The 22,479-nt window shown below is 39.0% G+C and overlaps 2 protein-coding genes across 8 annotated transcripts in view; one reads left to right on the top strand and one right to left on the bottom strand.

Annotated features, from left to right (window-relative positions):
* MISFA (mitochondrial sheath formation associated) overlaps positions 1–3,661 on the bottom strand; it is a 10,983-nt gene extending 7,322 nt beyond the window's left edge. The window contains exon 1 of the mRNA XM_055078662.1: positions 3,641–3,661. The gene's annotated coding sequence lies outside the window, so the exon portion shown is untranslated. The remainder of the gene's footprint in view (positions 1–3,640) is intronic.
* Positions 3,662–4,011: 350 nt separating this feature from the next.
* The window catches only part of UEVLD (UEV and lactate/malate dehyrogenase domains), a 44,782-nt gene continuing 26,314 nt past the window's right edge, over positions 4,012–22,479 (top strand). For 5 of the 7 annotated variants that reach the window (XR_008615361.1, XM_007104917.3, XM_055078660.1 and 2 more), the window contains exons 1-4: positions 4,012–4,124; positions 11,103–11,187; positions 14,746–14,811; positions 20,138–20,301. Coding sequence is in view for 5 of the 7 variants with exons in the window: in XM_007104917.3 (XP_007104979.1) it covers positions 4,083–4,124; positions 11,103–11,187; positions 14,746–14,811; positions 20,138–20,301 (357 nt within the window). In the remaining 2 variants the exon portion in view is untranslated. Of the gene's footprint in view, positions 4,125–11,102; positions 11,188–14,745; positions 14,812–20,137; positions 20,302–22,479 lie in introns of those variants that run through there. The other 2 variants (XM_028501526.2, XM_028501527.2) reach the window with 2 other exon arrangements.

Genomic DNA, 22,479 nt, shown 5'->3' with positions numbered 1-22,479 from the left:
GAGCCTGTGCTCCGCAACGGGAGAGGCCGCAGCAGTGAGAGGCCCGCGTACGGAAAAAAAAAAAAAAAAAGAAGTAAATGATAAAGATACATTTGTCTGATGTTCAGAATACCAAGGTTTTATCCCTAAACAATGTGTCTGATAGGACCCATAACTATGAAAGCAAAGAGTGTAAACAGAGATCAGAAGCAGAGGACCAAGAAAAGCCATTCTTGTGTTTTTTCTCAAACTATAAACAAAGGAGCAGAATATACACTTTTCCCATTTCTTAGCTTGGGGACTTTTTTCTCCTTTAATATAATTAACATCTTTGTATAATACATACATCCTGGGTACTTTTATTTCTCTAAGACAAATTCCCCAAAGTGGGGTTAAAACTGGTATGTATATTTACTTTTGTAACCTTTTCTCCCCAGAACATTGTCAGTAATACATCTCTTATTCAACAGGATCTCAGAAACAAGGGAATAGGAAATACTTCACTAAACCTTAGTTTGCTCAACAGTAAAAGTGAGATAATAATTGATAATAATTCCATCTAGGGTTTTTGAAGATTAACTGCAATGAAGCCCATAAAACTCTTAGCAATGTACCACATGGGAATTGATAGCTACACACATATGCATGTGTGTGCGCGTGCGCACGCGCGCGCGCGCGCGCGCACACACACACACACACACACACACACACACACACACACACAGGTGTAGAGTGTTCCTAGTGCCTATAATTCATCCATAGTGATTAAACCAGAAGAGAATTGGTGGTTTGGATGGAAGGCCTCTTCCATAAAAGGTTCTTTCATAAAAGATGGAAGAACCTTGTTCAGGCCTTACTTCTAACTTGAGAGCTTTTCCTTGATTAATGGATTTCTGATAGGACCTGTTAGATCTTAGAATCTCTGGAAGTTTCAAAGTTTCTGAGGTGTGTTAGATCTGGCTGAGGTGCTCTTAACAAGCCTCTTATCCTTCATCCGTCTCACCTCCTACCTTGTCTCCCGGCTTCCACTCTCCAGTCCCCCCCCAACCCTAAGTCTCTTCACAACTCATCTGTCAGACTTATTCTTTTTCAACTCAATCAGATCGTGTCACTCCTCTGTTCAAAACCCTCCAGTGGCTTCCTCTCTCTCAGAGCAAAAGCCTAAGAAAGAAAAAAGCAGGCCCTGACATCTGGGAACTGGACTGACCTAGCTAGGTCTCAGTGTTGCTACAGCTGACCTGGCCCTCACAGCCAGGCTCCTGTTGTCTCCTGTTGGATATAAACAATCTCAGAACACTGACATCAGACAGGGTCACTCAGACCATGATAAAATGAGGCCAAACAAGGCCTCGTCATAATTTCTTCTAAGCAGAGACAAAAACAAGGTCACTTTGCAACCCAGGAAATACCCAAACATCCTCTCCTCTCCGCTAATGCGACTACTGGTTCTCTACCAATTACAGCCTTATCCTTGCTCTAGTTTACCCATCTGAGAGATAATATATATTGAGATACCCAATCATAGAATTGTCCCTGCCTTCTGACAGCACCCAATCCAAAGTAAAGCTTTGATTCCTTAAGCCCTCTCCCAAATCACCCAGAGCCCAAATCCTATAATAGGTTCTTTCCACACTCTTATTCAGCTGTCCCAGTGGTTCTCCACAGTGTCTGCTCCCTCACGGGAAGGAGTAATCAACCCAACTTGTTTAAGTATGGGTGTGTTCCTGATGGTCTCTGGTGGGAGGGCATTGACAAGCCAGAGTCACAGTTGTCCACAAAGTTCTTATAGCGGTTAGAATCACCCAGGCTTGTTAAACAGATTGCTTGACCTGATCCCCAGAGTTTCTGATTCTGTTATGTCTGGGGTGAGGCCTTAGAATCCGTATTTCTAACAAGTTCCAGGTGATGCTGAGGCTGCAGGTCTGGGGACCACACAGGAAGAATTACTGTCCTAAACCATCTGTGGCTCCCCCTTATGTCTCTGAAGTAGCCTACTTCTGCTTCCTCACCTCTTCTTTGGACTCCAGCCACACTGGCCTCCCCGCGGTTTTTTTTGTTTGTTTTTTTTTTTTTTTTGCGGTATGCGGGCCTCTCACTGCTGCGGCCTCTCCCTTTGCGGAGCACAGGCTCCAGACGCGCAGGCCCAGCGGCCATGGCTCACGGGCCCAGCCGCTCCGCGGCATATGAGATCCTCCCAGACCGGGGCACGAACCCGCGTCCCCTGCATCGGCAGGCGGACTCCCAACCACTGCGCCACCAGGGAAGCCCCTCACAAACCCGCGTACCCTGCATCGGCAGGCGGACTCCCAACCACTGCGCCACCAGGGAAGCCCCTCCCCGCGGTTTTGACTCTCCCCAAGCACACGTCTGTCTTAGGGCTCTGGATGCCCTCTAATATGGAATGCTTACTTTCTCACCTCTCAAGGAGACCTACTCTCACTTCCGTAACCTGCCTTTTAAAAATTATTCCCCACAGCACTTAATCACTTCTTACATATGGTCTAATTTACTTACTATTTTTATTGTTTTGCTCTCCTCCTACTAATAAAAGAATGACAGCCTTAGGACTGCTGATACTTTTGTCTATTTTGTTTACTGCAGTATCCTCAGACCTAGAAAAATATTGCAGGGGAGCAAGGTTTGCCACCCTAAAATATGTCTCTTTGGCAGGAGGGTTAACTTAGGATGCCCATTTTTAAGGCCCCCAAAGACTTCCCCCTAACTCCCTAAAAGGATTTAGAGAGAAGGCCCGTTCCCCTAATTAAGGTGTCACCAGAGATATCTGCAAAGAATATGGGCTAGGTGTGGTGGCGGGAACTCGGAGGGCCTAGAAATCAGAGTCTCCTCGTCTCTGCAAGGGCCAGCAAACATTTGTTTACCAAGTATTTACTTTCTCTCTCCATGTGAACTGCCTTTCTCCCCTTTGAAGTCTCAAACCACCACCCCCAACATCCTCTTTTGCCATAGCTGAAGATGGTATTGAAGGTGAGGGCTTCGGCCATTAAGGCGAGTCACTCAGTTCTCCTGGGTCTCTCCCAGGTATACATGCTATTAACTTTTGTTTGATTTTTACCTATTATTCTGTCTGGTGTCAGTTTACTTCTTAGACCAGCCAGAGGAAGCTAGAAGAATAGAGGAAAATTTCTTCCTCCCCGACAGTATCTAGCAAGTAGCCAATGCTCAACAAAAGTTTGTTGAATAAATAAGTGCTCCTTCCAGTCTTTCGCTTTCTTCTCCCAACAGAATCACAGCATTCCTACCTTTGGCTCTTCCTATAAATACAATCACCTTCCTGCCCACCCAACCTCTTGACAGTTACAATAGCCAACTCCCAGGACTTTTTAGGCTCACTGGCTCAAACCAGGGATGCAAAGCAGGTTAAGTAACTCATTCAAGGAAACCAAACAAGGCCCGCAAATTGCATCTCTTCGTCTTACTTCTCCAGATGACCGTAACCACCAATCTACCTTTTTTGTCTTCAAACTCTTTTTGTTACCTGACTTTTTCCTCTCTGGCCACCAACGCTGTTATGCTCTGCCCCGCCCCGCCAAAGGCGCACCACCCTCACTCGGCTGTCTTATATCCCAGTTCTGACAATTCTCCTCCTGCGTCCGTTTTCCTTTCTAGGCCCCCCGAAATTTCTCTTTTGAAGCTCCATTACCTCTTCCTTCCTAAATCCAACCACAATTTGGGGTCTTTCTTGATCTTTCTCGATACTCTACTGAATTTGTCACATCCTTCTCGAAACTCTCTCCCAGAACAGCGCCAATATCTTCTACCTCCTTTACTGCTTCTCCTCGGGTCCTTCCTATTCCTGTCTTCACCGATGTCCCCAAGTTTCCCTCCAGCAAGCTGGGTCATGGTTCCCTTGGCGCTCACGCGTTTCTGAACGCGCTCAGCGTTCGCGGAGGAGCGGTGGTGAGACTCCGGGCGGAGTCTCGCTGAGCCTAGGGCGTTGGACACCGGTGAACTTTCGAGCCTGGGAAGGGGCGGGGCCTTGGACCGCTCGGGAAGTTTGGTCCTCGGCAGCCTCCGTCCAGGACAGTGCGGAAGGAGATTCCGGGGCTGGGGTCTCAGAACCCGACTCGTGGTCCTGGCTGGAGATGGAGTTCAACAGTGAGGGTCTGAGGCGATTGCTTGGCAAGGTGCGGCCAGCCCGCCGGGCAGAATCTGGGGCGCCGGGGCTTGGGGGCGTTTCCACCCCTGGCCGGGCCACCTCCTTGGGGCGTTTCCCCGGCTTGTCACGGGTCTTGGAGCGGGGGGTGGGCTGGCCTGAAGCCGGCTGCGGGGAGTGGCCGCAGGGAGGGCGCGGACCTCTCCTTCCTGAGGCCGGGGCTTTGCCTGCAAATCCGAGATCCCCCAATCTCCACCCGCTGTGAGAACTTCTCACGCCACCAGCTTCTCTTGGTCTCAGCTTCCAGCCCTCGCCAGTCCCTTTAACCACGTCTTTCTCTCTGCAGAAATGGCCTGCCCTCACCCCCACCTCCTTTTTTTATGACTTGCGTTGCAAATCCTTTGTAGGACTCAACTCAGATGTCACTCCCTAGAAGCAGAATCACTACTTCCTTTACTTGCTTTCAGAAATATCGATTATCATATCGTGGAGTAATGATTTACATACAAACCTTACTCGGGCGGTGAACTCTGATGGCAGAGACAGTGCTATAGTATTCCCATCACCTAGCCTGACACGACGGAGTGCTGAGTAACTGTGCAGTGAATGAAAGACCTGTGTAGACTTAAGAATGAAGACAGGGTTGGAAGGCCCGGAAGAGATCCTCGTAATGTTGAAAGGTTGAGGTGGAGGGCTGATCCGGAAGTCTGACCTGCGTTTCTCGGGCATGACTAACGCCAGGTTCTGTGTTACACCAGGCTCTTAGTTCAGGCTGTCTGATTCCCCACCAGTGTACAGTCTGAGGCAACCACCTTTTTCACCAGTTTCTTAGTTATATGATTCATAATGCTTCTTAAAACTTCCCTATGCGGAAACCGTACGTTTATGCTGTTTTATTGTTTTGTTTTTTATGAAAAAAACTGATAATTTTATTGAAGTATGAGACATGATACATTCTGAATAAAACAGTAGCAAGGGCTTCCCTGGTGGCGCAGTGGTTGAGAGTCCGCCTGCCAATACAGGGGACACGGGTTCGTGCCCCGGTCCGGGAAGATCCCACGTGCCGCAGAGCAGCTAGGCCCGTGAGCCATGGCCGCTGAGCCTGCGCGTCCGGAGCCTGTGCTCCGCAACGGAAGAGGCCACAACAGTGAGAGGCCTCAACAGTAGCAAAATGTAATGGCAGCAGTTAAATATGAATCATATACATGCACATACTTTTCTGGTTCTTTTGATTACATTTTCCTCTCAAGATAAACTGCTCTCTCTTTAGTTGGGTTTGCCTGTGTCTTTCTTTGTTGGGGCAGTTTGTACACCCCTTCGAGGTTTTGAAGCCTTATGATTGAAATTGTTTATATACTTGATTTGAATGATTTTATCTACTGTGACAGGTGTGTAGGTCTTGTAGGAAGAGAAGTATCATCGTCCTTAGGATTACACCCTTTCTGTCTCCTCTTCAGAGAACATAAAATTAAAAGAACCATTCTATCAAGTTTTTCAGTGACGGAAGCATGGTGTATTGTCCAGGGGGAAGAATTGCTAAAGCTGAGAATAGAAAAAGAACTTCATAATTTTGGTGGAACTGGAATGCAGGAAAAAGACAAAAGAGAGACAATAATTTTCTCAAGGGTGGGACCAGAATAGTTGAGGAAGGTTTTTGTTTTTGTTTTTTATCATCAGTGCATAGCATGGAGTCTGGCACTTAGGTGCTTAATAAATGTCTGTTGGATGTGTAAATTAAGGAGACCATTTAGAAACACGTTAGTCCAGCAGATATTTCCAAAGTTCCTTAACCCTCGAGGTAGGCAAATAATATAATAACTTAATACTTAGAAATAATTTTACTGCTGAAAAATTTGTGAAGTGAACAATACATTAAAATCAAGCAACTGTAAGGAGAACATGGAACATCTTATTGAAAACAAAAGAAACCTAATAAGTATTCCAACCTAGATAAATATTCCAGCTTCGTGGATGTGAAGATGTCAGCTCTCTCCAGATTGATCTATAGAGCCAATGCAATTCCAATCAAAATTCTAACAGGGTATTTGGGGAACTTTTCAGACTGATTCTAAAATCATTTGGAAGGGCAGAAGGCCAGGAATAATCTTGACATTTTTACAGAAAAAGAATAGGTGTGGGACTTGCTCTACCAGATGTCAAGACGAGTAATTGAGGCTTAGTGTGATATTGGTATAGGATAGACAAATTAACCAGTGGAACAGACTCGAGGGCTTAGAACCATGTTCACACGTGTTTGGAAATGCGATATAAAACAGAAGAGGCTTGCAGATAACTACAGAAAGGAGAATGCAGGGACAAATGATTATCTATACAGGAGAAAATGAGAAATTGGACCCTTACCTCTGACCAAACATAAAAATTCCCCGTGGACTGAAGATTCAAGTGTAAAAGACCAGCTTTAAAACGTATAGAGATAAATGTAGGAAAGAATCTTCATGGACTCAGAGTATGCAAACATTTTTTAAACAAGACGTAAAATACTCAAAGAAGAGTGATAAATTTGTTTGCATTCAAATTAAGAACATTTATGTATAAAAAGACACCACGAAGAGAGTGCAAGAGGCAAAATACAAACTTGGAGAATAATATTGTAACGCATAATTGACAAAGTATTGGTATCCAGAATATATAAATTAGCCTACAAATAAATATTAAAACCGATAGAAAATTGGACAAAAGACACGAATAATCATTTTTTAAAAAACAAAAGAAGAATCAGGGAAATGAATGTTTGCTCAACCCATTAGTAACCATGGAAAAGCAAATTGAGAGCATGGTAAAACACCATTTTCTCTCACTAGATTGTCATAAATTAAGATCATTTCAAAGGGTTTGGAGGATGTGGATGAATGGGATTTTTAAACTCTATGGTAGTTACCATAGAGAATTCATAATCTATGAAGCAAGAGACATTCACAGAATTACTCATCATTAAAAATTAGAAACAACCCAAATGTTCATTGACAGAAGGAAGGATAATTTGTTCTGTACTCATTCACACAATGGAAAACACTATGCAGCAGTGAAAATGAATGAACTACAACATGCAGCAATACAAGTGAATCTTAGAAACATTATATTCAGTGACAAAAATTGGAGGTTCTATGCAAGATTATATTTTGATTAAAACAAGAAACAACAAACAGTGTGGTGTTTAGGGACGCACACAAATGCGCTAAAAACTATGCAGGGCAAAAGCAAAGGAATGTGACTACACAATTTAAGGTAGGCAGTTGAATGGTTAAGAGAAGGAGCACCCGGAGAGATGTAGTGGAATTGGAAAGGTCTGTGCTGTCCAGTATGGTAGCCACTAGCCACATGTGGCTCTTTAAATTCATCAAAATTAGATAAAATTACAAATGAGTTTCTCGGTCACACCAGCCACATATTAAGTGTCAGTAGCCACATGTGGCTTGTGGCTACTGTATTGGACAGAACACATAATGATCTTTTCCATCATGGCAGAAAGTTTTGTTGGACAGCACTGTTCTAGATCAAACATGGGTGAGTTGGTGCCTGAGTGTTTATTCTTCAAAACGTGTATATGTGTACATATATGTTTATATGTATATATATTCTTTAGTTGTATTAAATATTAAGTTTAGAAAACTTCTCTGGTTTCCTAATTCCTATTTCCCACTCCCCTGGCCAAGTTACCTTGGACAGGTAACTTAACCTCGATTTGCTCAGTTATGAAATAATAGAATTGGATTTGATCTGTAAGATTCCTTAATGCTTAATTTTTTTTTAATAAAATGATGCCACAAAGTATTCCTCAGGGTGTCCAACATTTGAGCAATGTCATACAGGAGTACTCTTGATGTTCGTAAGTATCAGTTTACTAAATAAACATACTGTAGTATAGTGGATAAAGTTACAACTTTAGTAACTTCTCAATTTTTCAACTGATTTTTATGATAGTATAATTGCTTTAGTTTAAGAATCTCATGGGCCAGTTTTCCTCTTTAGTTCCCTGCCTGTACCCTTTAAGCAAATGGCATTGTCTGAGGCATATTCCTTGGAGAATGTTATACAAGCTTCTCTTAGGTGGTATAGGAAGAGTAATGGAATATATGTCTTAATATTACACTGAGAAGATATTCTGTTTCATATATAATGAAAATGATGTGCTTTTTATTTTTCTAGGACAGATAAAATAGGTCTTTTTCGTCAGAAAGGCACATCACATATTCGACTAGTAGTGATGTTTGGATTTTCAAGCCCTAACAAAGAGTGCTTTTGCCCTCTTTTGACAAACTTATGTCAGTTTTGCAGTTAGATCAATTCTGGTATATAGCCCTAGGCAGCCATTAATCATTACATTCTCAGAGGATGTTAAGGATGTAGAAAACAGCTTATAACATCAAGTAGAAAACAAAACAAAAATTATTTGGTTCATAATAAATGTATATTCCAGGTGACAACAATGCAGCCTTTTGTACATTTGTGCAGTGTCTGGAGTTGGGATGGTTTCATTCACTTTTGTTTTCACTGAATCAGGAACACTGAATCTGGGACTCATTTTTACCCTGCTGTAGTTAATACTGATCGATTCTTAGTTTTAGTGATCTTAGTGATCTATGCTCAGTCCTTTGGATCATAATTGCTTTCTATATCCACTCTACTCATATAAATTTGCCTCTTTGCTAACTCCCATCCAATTAGCCTACATTTATTGAAGCCATACCCTGTGCTAAATGCTATGGGGAAATAAAAATGAGTAAGAGATGTTTCCAGTCCTCAAGTTGTTAATTATACACTTTTTCTTCTGTCAAATTCTTTCCCATCTTAAAATGACCTTGCTCCTTCCCTCTAATTTTCTGTACCATTCTAGGCTCTAATGTGAATTGTAGACAGCTCTTTTCAGAGGCCTTTCTGTAACCTAGGTATGCTTTGTCGATTCATCGTTTCCTGTCGGTACTTGCTATGGTATACATATTTTGTTTAATATCTCACTTTTACATATGTTCATCATAAGATCTTTATACATACCTGCTGAAGTTGGCGGGCAGTAGAGCTATATCTCTTTTGCCCATGAAAAACTCAGAGAGAGGAAATAGGATCTCTTAGCAGTTATTTTATTTTCTCCCAATCTCCTCCAAACCTAGGCACCCACTAAGTTACTTTCTGTTTCTATGGATTTGCCTATTTTGGGTACTTTATATACAAGTCATGCAATATGTGGCTTTTGTGTCTGTTTTCTTTAACTTAGTATAATGTTTTCAAGGTTTATCCATGTATTGTCAGTTCTTTTTTATGGCTTAATATTCCATTTTATGGATATGTCACACTTCATTCATCAGTTGATGGACATTTGGATTGTTTTCACTTTTTGATTGTTACAAATCATGCTGCTATGAACAATTGTGCACAAGTTTTTGTGTGGACATGTTTTCATTTTTCTTGGGTATATACCTCAGAGTGGAATTGTTGGGTCATATGGTAACTCTGTGTTTAATCTTTTGAAGAACTGCCAAACTCTTCCAAAGCAGCTGCACCGTTTTACCACCAGCAGTGGTGTATGTATATGAGGGTTCTGATTTCTCCACATCCTTTCCCACATTTGTTACTATCTTTTTGATTATAGTATGAATCCTCCGACTTCTTCTTTTTTTTTTTTTAAATTTGTTTTTGACTGCATTGTGTCTTCGTTGCTGCACTCGGGCTTCCTCTAGTTGCGGCTGGCGGGGGCTACTCTTTGTTGCGGTGTGCGGGCTTCTGATTGCGGTGGCTTCTCTTGTTTTGGAGCACGGACTCTAGGCGCACTGGCTTCAGTAGTTGTAGCACACAGGCTCAGTAGTTGTGGCTCGTGGGCTCTAGAGCACAGGCTCAGTAGTTGTGGTGCACGGGCTTAGTTTCTCCGCAGCATGTGGGATCTTCCCCGACTAGGGCTCAAACCCGTGTCCCCTGCATTGGCAGGCGGATTCTTAACCACCACGCCACCAGGGAAGCCCTTTTTAATTCTTTTTTAAGATTGTTTTGGCTGCATTCCTTGAATTTCCATATGAATTTTAAGGTCCATTTGTAAATTTTTGCAAAATGAGCAGAAAAAGTCAGCTGGGATTTTGATATGGATTGGCGATTGTTGAATCTGTTGGGGAGCATTGCCATCTTAACAATATCAAGTCTTCTGATCTATCGACAAGGGATATCTTTCTATTCATTTAGATCTATTTTAATTTCTTTCAACAATGTTTTATAGTTTTTAGAGTCTAAGTTTTGCATCTTGTTAAATTTATTCCTCAGTATTTTATTCTTTTTGACGCTATTGTAAACGTAATTGTTTTCTCAATTTCATTTTCAGAATGGTAATAGACTCTTAACATACTCTTTTTTTTTTTTCCATTTAATGCCTAGCACAAGTCCGGGAGGTGGGTATAATTTCTCTTTGTGAATGAGAAAATAAGTTCAAAGAAGTTAAATGATTTTGCCCACAGGGCAACCAAGGTAGTATTTCTGAGACTACATCTGGATGAATGAGGAGGCAGTTCACTCAACCTGACTGCAAACCTTTGCATGCTTTCTGTTTTCCCTTTGAAACCCAGCTGTGGTACCAGGTAGGGAAATTCAGGGTGTCTCAAGTGAATGAGATATTCAGGCATGAGAGGTGGATCTTACAGTGATGACAGGGGTGCTACATTCTGCCCTATTTCTTAAGCCTTCAGGAAGTATTTGGAGGCATTTGATACAGTGATTAAAGGCCCAGGCACTGGGTTTGAGCTCTGGCTTCACAACTTAACTTGCTATCTACCACAGCAAGTTATTTTGATTCTCTAGCTTTCATTTTCATCTTCTATAAAGTCAAGCAGTTATAAGCCCTGCCTACTTCATAGGGTCGTTATTAAAAGGATGAAGTCAAATACTATTCATGTTTGTAAAACTCAGCCCAGGGCCTAGCACATAGTAAGTGTTCAGTTAAATGTTAATTTGTAATTGTTCTGTTGCTTATAATTTTATTCTTATTCTGTGTTCATTTTTCTCTCTTCAGTACAAGTTCAGGGATCTAACTGTGGAAGAACTGAAGAATGTAAATATGTTTTTCCCACATTTCAGATATTCCATGGATACCTATGGTAAGAATTGTATCCTCTAGTTTTTGCTACATTATTTAAACTATTAATTATTTGTTCCTAGAGAGCTACAAACTTATTATAATTTCTCATTTCTCTCTTTTATCCCCTGATTTTGAGCTACACTTTATGACCTGTGGTTTTTGTTTTTTTTTTTTTTTTTTTGTGGTACGCGGGCCTCTCACTGTTGTGGCCTCTCCCGTTGCGGAGCACAGGCTGCAGACGCGCAGGCTCAGCGGCAATGGCTCACGGGCCCAGCCGCTCCGCGGCATGTGGGATCCTCCCGGACCGGGGCACGAACCTGCGTCCCCTGCATCGGCAGGCGGACCCTCAACCACTGCGCCACCAGGGAAGCCTGACCTGTGGTTTTTGAGGAAATTTAAGTTAATAAAATTTATATGGTATTAGTTTTCTATTGCTGCTGTTAACAAATGAACACAAATTTAGTGGCTTAAAACAACACAGGGACTTCCCTGGTGGTCCAGTGGTTAAGACTTCGCCTTCCAATGCAGGGGGTGCAGGTTCAATCCCTGGTCAGGGAGTTAAGATCCCACATGCCTCGAGGCCAAAAAACCAAAACATAAAGCAGAAGCAATATTGTAACAAATTCAATAAAGACTTTTAAAATGGTCCACATCAAAAAAAAAATCTTTAAAAAAAAAAAAGCAATACAAATTTACGATCTTACAGTTCTTTGGCTACAAGCCCAGCACAGGTGTCTGTAGGTTAAGTGTTGGCAGGTCTTAGTTCCTTATTGGAGGCTCTGGGAAATCATCTATTCTCTTGCTTTTTTTTAGTTTCTAAATGTCACCCATATTCTTTGGCTCAAGGTCACTTTCCTCCATCTTTAAAGCTAGCAATGTTGCATCTCTCTGACCATCCTTCTGTAGTCAGATCTCCAGAGAAAAGGTTCTCTGCTTTTAAGAACCAAATGTGATTAGCTTAGGCCCACTCTAATCATACAGGGTAATTTCCCCATGTCAGGGTCCTTAACTTAATTGTATCTAAAAAGTTTCTTTGCCAAGTAAGGTAACATATGCACAGGTTCCAAGGATTAGGGTATTGGACATCCATGGAGGCCATTATTTTGCCTACCACATATATGGTTGATAATAAATTAATAAAAAAGTTTTAGTTATCTTCTTCACTTAATATAGAGGGTCTGGTTACCTGAGAAAGATTTTACTTTACTATCTTTCAAAATTTCTGACCACAACCCACACTTGGAAATGTATTTTATATCATGACCCCATATACACACAACTAAAGTATTATGTACACCTTGGTGTTTTCTCTTCTATTCCATTCCATACTGTTTAAAAAAATGCTGATTGAGACTCACTAAATTGATTTCAGGACCCATGAATTAGTCAAAACACACAGTTTTGAAAAACTTCTTTATTCTACATGGGTATGTTTTGTATTTGAATTAGCTTGGGTTACAAAAATATGTCTAATTCAGAATTATATATTGGAAAATTTGAGGCATTATTGAAGTATTTCTTAGGAATAGCTAATTTTATGTGTGGAAGAAATGATTAGATTCTGGCCTACCTGTGTCTGGCCTCTTGATTAGCACCCAGGTATTTGGTGCTGCATAAATGCCTGGGATGGGGGATTTAACAGCTACTATTTATTGAACACCAGATATACTTCCAAATGTTTTATCTATATTATTTTACATATTCTTGTACAACCAAAGCTGTGAGGTGAGTATTATCATCTTCATTTTTCAGAGAAACTGGGGCTCAGAGAGTTTAAATAACTTGCTTAAGATTACACAGCTAGTTAGGCATGGAGCTGGGTCTTGTACTTATGTCCATCTTGCCCTCTGCTTGAATACTACTTGTTCTTTTACAATCTATAAGTAATCTTATAGATTTAAACCTTTGTTATACCAGTTAATTCTTATTCTCATTTTCCCCATCTAGAGGAAGTAGGCTGTGGTGCCATTAAACCCTCAAGCTTTAGGATTAATATTGTCAAGGTACATTTTATTATTGAAGACAATGTTAGTCATGTATTATAATCATTTTTCTTTTGGCTTTTTGAATAATTTGGACAATGACTATTTACACCTGTAGTTTCTCTACCACATTTTCAAGTTCTTCTGTGTCCTTGAGAAACAATCCCTGTTCCATTTTAGTTTTGCCTTAGAGTGATCCCTTCACCCATTGTTACCTTTCACTCATATAGTTCAAGGTAAATATTTGTACTTATGTACACGCTTGGCCTTGAGTTTTCTGTCAGCCTGGCTTTTCCTCTTCTCCCTTTCTGATAGGTCATCAAATCTATTTAGACTTTTTTCTTCCTCTGCGTAAATAGTATAGTAAGCTACTGAAGTCCTTAAAGGACCACATTCCAAGGCAGTTTGACAGTTTGAAACCAGATGTAGTGTTTTCTGTATTCAGTTCAGAAATTAGGGCATTGATTCTCCATCAGTGTGTCCCAGATGGGTAAGTTGACATTTCAGGGATGTGAAGATTGAGAAAAGGTTGAGAATAATGGAGTTAGAGAAAGCAAAGATAATTATTAATCCTTCTAAAAGGTCACTTTCAAAAGTAAAACTAACTTTTTTTTTCTGATTATAAAAGTTATAATCTGATATCTGAAAGTGATTATAACTGATGTTACATGTGACAATTATTTGATAATGTCCCCACATTTTATAATCCTTTACTTCTTATTAAGGGTTTTCACATCATCTCATTTAATCATTATGACAACTTTATGATGCAGACTTTATAGATTTTATATCTTTATAGATGATGAAACTGAAGGTCAAAGAGGTTAAGGTAACCAAAAGTCACATGCCTCTGTCGATGGAAATAATAAACAGTCTATAATAGGAATAGAAAAGAGTTTTATTTGAGCCAGTCGGAGCACTATAGCCTCAGATAGTTCTGAAGAGCTTTCCGAAGAAGCATGATTTTCAGCACAGTTTTATATCTGTCAGAACAAAGAACATCAAACATCACAGGGGTGTATTCCTTCAAGGGTTCAAAAAAAGACAAATGAGCATGCACACAATGAGTCAGCATGGCCTTGGCGCCTGTGAAGGGAGATTTATCATTGAAGGAGTGCTAACATTGATGTTTTAGGGAAGGGAGGCATTTACCTCTGTCTTCAAAACAGACATTCTTTACTTCTGGACAATGCACCCTTTTCTTTAATGATTAGAGCAGGTGTACAATGTATGTTTAATGGGCCACAAAACTGGCTATTCTAGTTAGCATAAAGCTTAAGTTAAATAATGTATAAGCTAGGATGACTTCCCCATATCTCAATATGTGAACATTTCTTCCATCACCTCTAAGTAGGAAAAGTCGGCCAAAAACTTGGGATTTCAGTATCTTAAGTCCTGTGTTCTTTCAACTACCAGTTCTGCTTTCTAAGAGAACATCATTTAGTTCTTTGCCCTTGTCAACATATTTACTGATTCCTAGATGATGGTATTTAGAAATTATGTGTGTTTCTGTATGTGTGTATGTACATGCACACACTTTAATACAGTTCTTCCTACTTCTGATTGTGCATTCTGGGGCTTTTTTTTTCTTCCAGTTTTCAAAGATAGTTCCCAGAAAAACCTGCTGAATTTCACTGGCACTATTCCTGTGATGTATCAGGGTAAGTGTGGAAGTTGAGAAACTGTGGGAATTTTCTAAAAGAGCAGTTTAATTAGAACTTATATTTGTTTAGTTCCATAACATTCTCAAAGTGTTTTTTTTTTTAAAGAACATTTTTACGAGCTGGTCAATTTTTTATTTTTTATTTATTTATTTTTTAAATATTTATTTTTTTGGCCACGCTATGTGGCTTGCGGGATCTTAGTTCCCCCAACCGGGGATCAAACCCAGGCCCCCAGCAGTGGAAGCTCAGAGTCCTGACTACTGGGTTGCCAGGGAATTCCCCTCAAAGTGTTTTAACATGTATATGATCTATACTGAACCTTACTGGATATAGCAGAATGCTGTCCCAGTGAAGGAAGGCCTAGGTTAATACCAACAAATTCAATTCAGTTCAACGAATATTTATTTATTGAATGTCAACTATCTGCCCACTACTCTGCTAGGTTTTGAGGTACAGAGGTGAGCAAGACAGACATAGGCCTGCACTTGTGGAGAGTTAACTCTGCTTTCCATAGCAAACTGCAGGGATCCCACCTTTTTCTCCCATTATGTGAATGTTTTGTTCCCCTCCCTTTCCCTCTGTATGATGTAGCATTATCCCCATTCTATTGGTGAAACTGAGTCCTGGTCATGTGGTTTACCTGAGTCCACACAGCTGGTATCAGACTGGAACTTAAAACTCCAATAGGAAATTTTTAAAACACAGGTGCCATTAAAGCTCAAAAAAAGAAACATATTTTCAGATGACCTGACAGGTTAAAATAGCTAAGTGTTTGCCCAAAAAGAAAAAAAAAAAAAAATGACTAACTTTCCTATAATTAATTCTGTTTGTCTAGACCTACTTCCTTCAACGTTTAACAGGACTAACCTGTCAGATGGGTGTCATAGGAGGTTGCTTATCTAGTATGATTTGAAGAACACCAGAGAAGCATTGGTTCCAATTATTTCTCTGAAGTGGTGCTTGAAATTCCACCATTAAAAATCCATTCCCCTTTTAAAATGCAAATAATCTCAGGAGGAATAACATCCAAAATCACTAATATACAGTGCTGTGCTTATAGAAAATGCTCGGTAAATATTTGTTGAATGATTGAGTTAGTTTATTTGATTACTGACTGAAGGGCTTAGGAATAGATGAACTTACTGGGTATTTGAAAGAGGAGGTGCACTGAAAAAGGGCTGAGGAAGATCTGGAAACCAAATGGGGAGAGAGCAGTGCAGTTTGCTGTCTCTTACAAAGGATTCGCCGCTGTATTATGGGAGCACATTGCCCAACAGACACCAATAAGATGTATTTTGGGGGACTTTTTTCAAAGTAAGTGCTTCATTATGGTAGTGGCTAGACTGTTACAAACCCTCCTTTATTGCTTCCCCCTGCCCCCATGATGACTTATTGCCAGAGGTACACTCATGTTTTATTCTTCCTCTGCGCATGTCCAATCATAACATCTCCTTTGGCACAGAGAATGCTTAGAAATCCAGTTTTGTTTTTATGAATAGGAACGTGGTTGGAGATGAAAGTAGGTAGCAGTGGGCTCTGATAAAATTGCGGTGAGGTAGGCAGAGCAGGTATAGAGTCGATTTTTATTTTCTTTCCTTGCTTCTCCCCTCCCAAGCTCTCAGACTGTTTTCTGGCTGCCTAGAGAATTTTACTGAGACCTGTTTCCCATTACTTGTGTTCTGTGTTTATTATGGTTAGATGTTAGAGAGAGAGAGAGAAAGAATTCTTACCACCCCAATGATTGACTGATTGATTGACTGATTCCATAGTTCTTACCAACCCCAGTGATTTCAAGGGTAGTTGCATATTGACAGAGGAACTTACAAATTTAAATGAATCATTGCTTAGTAGCCCTCAGTTTCTAGGACAATGTGGGGAGGTTACAGGAGGGCATAAACATTATCTTAAGATGCCACTCATTGGCACTCTGCATCTTCCTAGAGCACTGGAGTCAGGTCATTGATTCTTATGCTGGTAGTAATTCCAAGGTAGTAATGGTACCTGCAATACCTTTTTTTTGGTAGTATACTCTTTTTCCCCTTTGCTTTTGACTAGAATTATAGCAACTCCTTGTGATGCATACTAGTTATTTCCTGCTGATCAGAAGGTCAGAATGTATTATCTTTCTCATCTGTAAAATGGGCCAATGATAGAGCCTAACTCTACAATTTTGAGGATTAAATGCATTACTCTAAGTAAAGCTCTTAGCATAGGTCCTGGCACATAGTAAGTGCCTAATAAACATTGGCCATTATTATTTGCATGCTTTTGTTACTTTCATCTGGTAACTAGTTTTGTTAGTATAATAATAGTACATGCTCATGTTAAAAAATGTTAAACAATTGGAAAGAGATGAAGTTAAGCTTATATCTAACCTCCCACCCAGTACTATCCCCCAGGTGAATCTTCTGTTGATATTTCCTTATATATACCTGCAGAAATTTTCTGGATTATTTCTTATCCCTCCAAGATTGTGTCAAGGTTGTGATGACACTTTTCCTTCACCCATTGTCTAGAGATGTGTATCATCTTAGTAAGATGATACCCATCTGAACTTTATTTACAGTTAACTTAAATTATGTCCTTATGATATAATTACTTTAAATCTGAGGACTCTACCAGGAGTCCTGACTCTTTGATAATGAATTACTGAAAGTAAATGGGCAGGGTAGGAGGCAGGGCATTTGCTGACAGAAAAGAATGAGAAAGAAGGAAGGAAGGGCACAGAGAATACCAGTAGTGAAATCTTACAAGTTATAGACATGGGAATCAGGCTCACCTTGCACTTTGCCAGGAGTGTGGTATTAAAATGCATGAATGCTGCTGGGGAGAGGCATTGATGGAGGCAGCAGATCCTTGATCAACCAGGAAGATACCTTCAATAGACATTCCTTTCCTTTTCTTTAATGTGTAGTGATTAACATTAGAAAATGGCTCCATCGAGATTGGGACTACCACTCCAAAACAAAATAAATTGCATGGCCTAGGACTTCCCTGGAGGTCCAGTGGTTAGGACTCTGCACTGTCAATGCAGGGGGCATGTGTTCAGTCCCTGGTCGGGGAACTAAGATCCCACATGCTGCACAGCGTGGAAAAAAAAAAAATTGCCTGGTCTAAACAGTGGCTTTTAAATGTTTGATTGTGACCCACAATAAGAAATACTTTTGTATACATAGTTATATATGTATATAACTAAAATTAAATATTATTGTTTGCAGCCCACTAAATTAATTTCATGACCTATTTGTTGTGACCAACATTTGAAAAACACTGGTCTAGAGTATATAACATTAGACAGAGTGACTTCTGGAGGAATGTGATGATGTGTCTCAATACCTGTTGGTCACTCTGTGGTGCTGTGATCACATGACTTTATAATCATAGAGTACCAACAGCTATGCCTGTATCCATACTGTAAGTACTTAGATACTATGTATGGTGATGGATGTTAACTAGACTTATTGTGGTGATTATATTGCAATATATACAAATATTGAATCATTACGTTGTATACATGAAAGTAATAAAGTGTTATATATCAATTATACCCAAATAAAAACAGTTTTCTTAATACTTAGATAAAATTAGAAGAGGAGTATGGTTCTGAGAACTGCTGATATAAAATAGTAGAAATAATACTAGGACATTTCTATTATGTAGTGACTTTCAGTTCTCTAGAATTACATGGGAAGCTTTTAAAAAATGTTGTCCAGACCCTGTCCCACTGAATCAGAAACTTTTGGGGAGAGACCTGGATATTGGTGTGTTTCAGAGTTCCTTAAGCATTTCTAATATGCAGACAGAGCTGAGTATCATTGTGCTTAGGGCAGGAGGAAGCAAGATGAAAAAAAGTAGAGGATTTCCTTAGTAAGAAAAAGATTGCAGTGGAGAAGAAAACTTTTTATTTATACCTTGCTTATTTCCAAAATGGGTTTGAGGTAAATTGTAAAAATTGCCAACCCGTCATGGTACTTACCATGTCACGTACTGTTCTAAGCATTTTATGTACCTTAACTAATTTTATCCTCACGACAATCCTATGAGGTAGGAGCTTTTATTATTCTCATTTTATAGAGGAAGGAGTTGAGGCACAGAGAAGTTAAGTAACTTGCCTAAAATCATATAGCTAGTAATGTGTGCAACTAGGCTTTGAACCTAGGCATTTGTGCTCCTGAGCAGCCATGTTTTTAAATATATTGAAAGACATATGCATTAGGACTGTGAAAGCAGGAATAAATATCGGGAGATACAATAGAACAGTTAAGATAATTGATCAAATTTCTAGTTTAAGGTTAGTTTTTGCACTTATATTAGGTTTAGCTTTGGGCTTCCTGTAAACCAAAACAGTCAGAGATTTTGGCTCTCAGTAGGCATGACATACATGGTTACATAGTATATGATACAGGGTTACATAGTACGTGATACATGGTTACATGGTACATGTACATGGAAGAGCTTTCATTTGGGTTCCTATCTCAGTACACTAAAATTTAAGAGCCACTGGACAAGGTGACTGTTAAGGTTATATGTTAACCTTGTATGTTACAAGGTTGTATGTTACAGTATCTGTGATTAATGAGCAACTTGAGGGCCAGTATCAAATGCATCTTTCATTTGTTCATTCATTCATTCATTTTAAAAATATTTATTTATTTATTTATTTGGCTGCACTGGGTCTTAGTTGCAGCACGTGGGATCTTTAGCTGTGGCATGCAGGATCTTTGGTTGTAGCATGAGAACTCTTAGTTGTGGCATGTGGGATCTAGTTCCCTGACCAGGGATCAAACCTGGGCCCCCTGCATTGGGAGTGCGGAGTTTTAGCCACTGGACCACCAGGGAAGTCCCATTCATTCATTCTTATTTATATAAGAAACTTTTGTTGAGTATCCAGTATGTTAGGCACTATACTTGTTGTAGGGGACATGGAAATGAATAATACATAATCATCTCTAGACGTTTATAGTGTAAAAAGAGAAACAGACTTGTAGGCAAATAAATTGGGTGGAGCAAAGAAGGTTACCTAAAGAAGATGTTGTATCCCATACTCCTAGCACAGTAGGTCCTATAAATATTTATTGAATTGAATTGAATAAGCTGGCCATTGTCTTGATTATATTTCCTCAAATGTTATACTGTTGCTTTAATGGGAGCATATTTCCAATGTGAATGTGGATGAAAATAGGGAAATAGGCCTCAATTTACATAAATCCTTTATCTATAAACTTGACTAAACTTGTGTTTTAAAATGCCACCTAGCTATACCATAAATATAATGTGTGTGGTTCATTATTGTTTGAAGATGTGTTTATTTTGTCTCAAATAGGTAATACATATAACATACCAATTCGTTTGTGGATTTTGGATTCTCACCCTTTTGCTCCCCCCATTTGCTTCTTAAAGCCAACTGCAAATATGGGAATCTCAGTTGGAAAACATGTGGATGCTCAAGGCAGAATATACTTGCCCTATCTCCAAAACTGGAGCCATGTAAGATCAATTTGGATTTTCTTTTAAAAGTTTTTATTTTTCTGAATATTTATCTTTGATCCTAATGGTACAAATAAGTTAGTGAATTTTCTTTCAATGATAATTCCTCCTATGGTCTTTAAAAATAATTTGAAATTGAGCTCCCCAGGGTCACCCAAGACCCAGAACCCTGATGATGGCAGCCTGCATGAAGCTGCTCTCTCCAGGTCTGGGAGGCAACCATTGTTTGCTCCCTGTCTTTTTATAGTTGTTTGCTGTTTGATAAAGCAAATGAAGAGCTACTAGCAAAATATTGGAGCATTTTTTTCCTAGCTCCTCCCCAATAAAGATTCTTATGTAATATGTGTATTTATTTGTAGTTTTGCCTGTTTTTAACCTTTATGTAAATTGAATCATATTGTATATAATCTTCTATTACGTGCTTTGTTTTAGCTGAGCATTAAGTTTTAAAAATTCACCCACAGCAATGCATGAAACTGTAACTTTTGTGTTTTACAAGCCCTCACAGGGACTTCCCTGGTGGTCCAGTGATTAAGACTGCGCTTCCACTGCAGGGGGCACAGGTTCGGGGAACTAATCCCACTAATTTGGCATGGCCAAATAAATAAACATACAAGTAAAAAAATAAATAAATAAAAATAAATGGCCCAGACTTAAAAAACAGAAACAAACAAAACAAAACAAAACAAAAACACAAGCCCTCACATTATGCAGTTTTGTATTCTGCATATTTCATCTATCATTATATTGAGCATTTTTCCATATTAAACAATATTTTCAAAACACATGGTTTTTTTTTTTAAACACATGGTTTTTAATGGTTGCCTGATATATCTGTAAATTGCTCTGTTAGAAATTTAATAATGAGCATCCTTAAATAAAATATATGTAAATATAAATATATATATCTTATACATCTTTAATAATTTCCTAATGATAAATCTCTAGGAATGGAATTATTGGATCAAAGTTTTAAAATGTTTTGAAGGCTATTCTTATATATTCCCAAATTGGCCTCTAAGGGGTAGACAAAATGTTGTAATTCTACCATCAATAGAAATCAGTATGGGGGGTACCTGTTTTACAGCACCTTTGCTCTAAAGGGTGCTATAAAAGAAGGTACTATCATTAAAACAAAACAAACCTTTGCTTATCTCTATGGTTCATTTACTTAGAAGGATGTAGAATCTGCTCTCATTTTTGTAAGTAACTAAAACTTTTATGAAAGGTTAATTTATAATATATTTGTATATACCCAGAAAGTTGTAGGACAGGAGGACAGGGATATGTCAGAGAGGAGTGAGGTTGAAGTAAAGGATGGCATTAGGATTATCACTTCTTATTTTATACACATATTGTAAAAGGATATGCAGTTGTGGATGCATTTCATATTGTTTTATGGTTTTCTGTTTTTTTCATATAAATAAACTTTTAAAAAGAAGAAAAAAAAGAAACAGAAAAAGAAAAGATGCATACCAAATTGTCAGTAGTGGAGTTTAGGTGGGGAAACATTAATCTTTTACTTTATGAACTTGTACATTATTTGCATTACTTGGTGATTTAAATAATAAGATTACCAGTTAAATGTGATGAATAGGGCATGATAAAAATTCGTTAGTTGGAAGGACAGAAATGTTTGTCCTTAACTAAACCTTAATGTTTAGTTCTTTGGTTATTTGAGAAATTGAAATCTTATCATACATTTATTTATCATGTACGTTTCTTCTTTTTTGAATTGTCTGTTTATCTCTTTCATCCATTTTTACAACTTAAAAAAAAATACTATCCTTTAAGAGTATTTTGACATCTGTGCCCTATTGTGGGAATTTATCTTTCCTGTTTCCTCTTTCTGGTTTTCTTTGGCATCTCTTTTCATAGTTTTGTTTGTTTAATAAATACTCAGAGATAGTCCTATAATCTAGTCAAGGTTGTGCTTGATTTCAGATCAGACAGTATTGATTTCATTTTACTATTCTGAACCTCTTTATTATAAGCTAAAACTAGTCTTAAGAAGATATTATATTATTTAAATGGCCCTATTTAGAAGAACTACATTTGGGGGAGGGGGAGGGATTAATTAGGAGTTTGGGATTAACAGATACACACTACTATATATAAAATAGATAATATGGCACAGGGAACTATATTCAATATATTGTAATAACCTATAATGGAAAA

This window comes from Physeter macrocephalus, chromosome 16, assembly GCF_002837175.3.
Source record: "Physeter macrocephalus isolate SW-GA chromosome 16, ASM283717v5, whole genome shotgun sequence".
Lineage (NCBI taxonomy): Eukaryota > Metazoa > Chordata > Mammalia > Artiodactyla > Physeteridae > Physeter > Physeter macrocephalus.
This window is presented reverse-complemented; position numbering and strand designations above follow the sequence as displayed.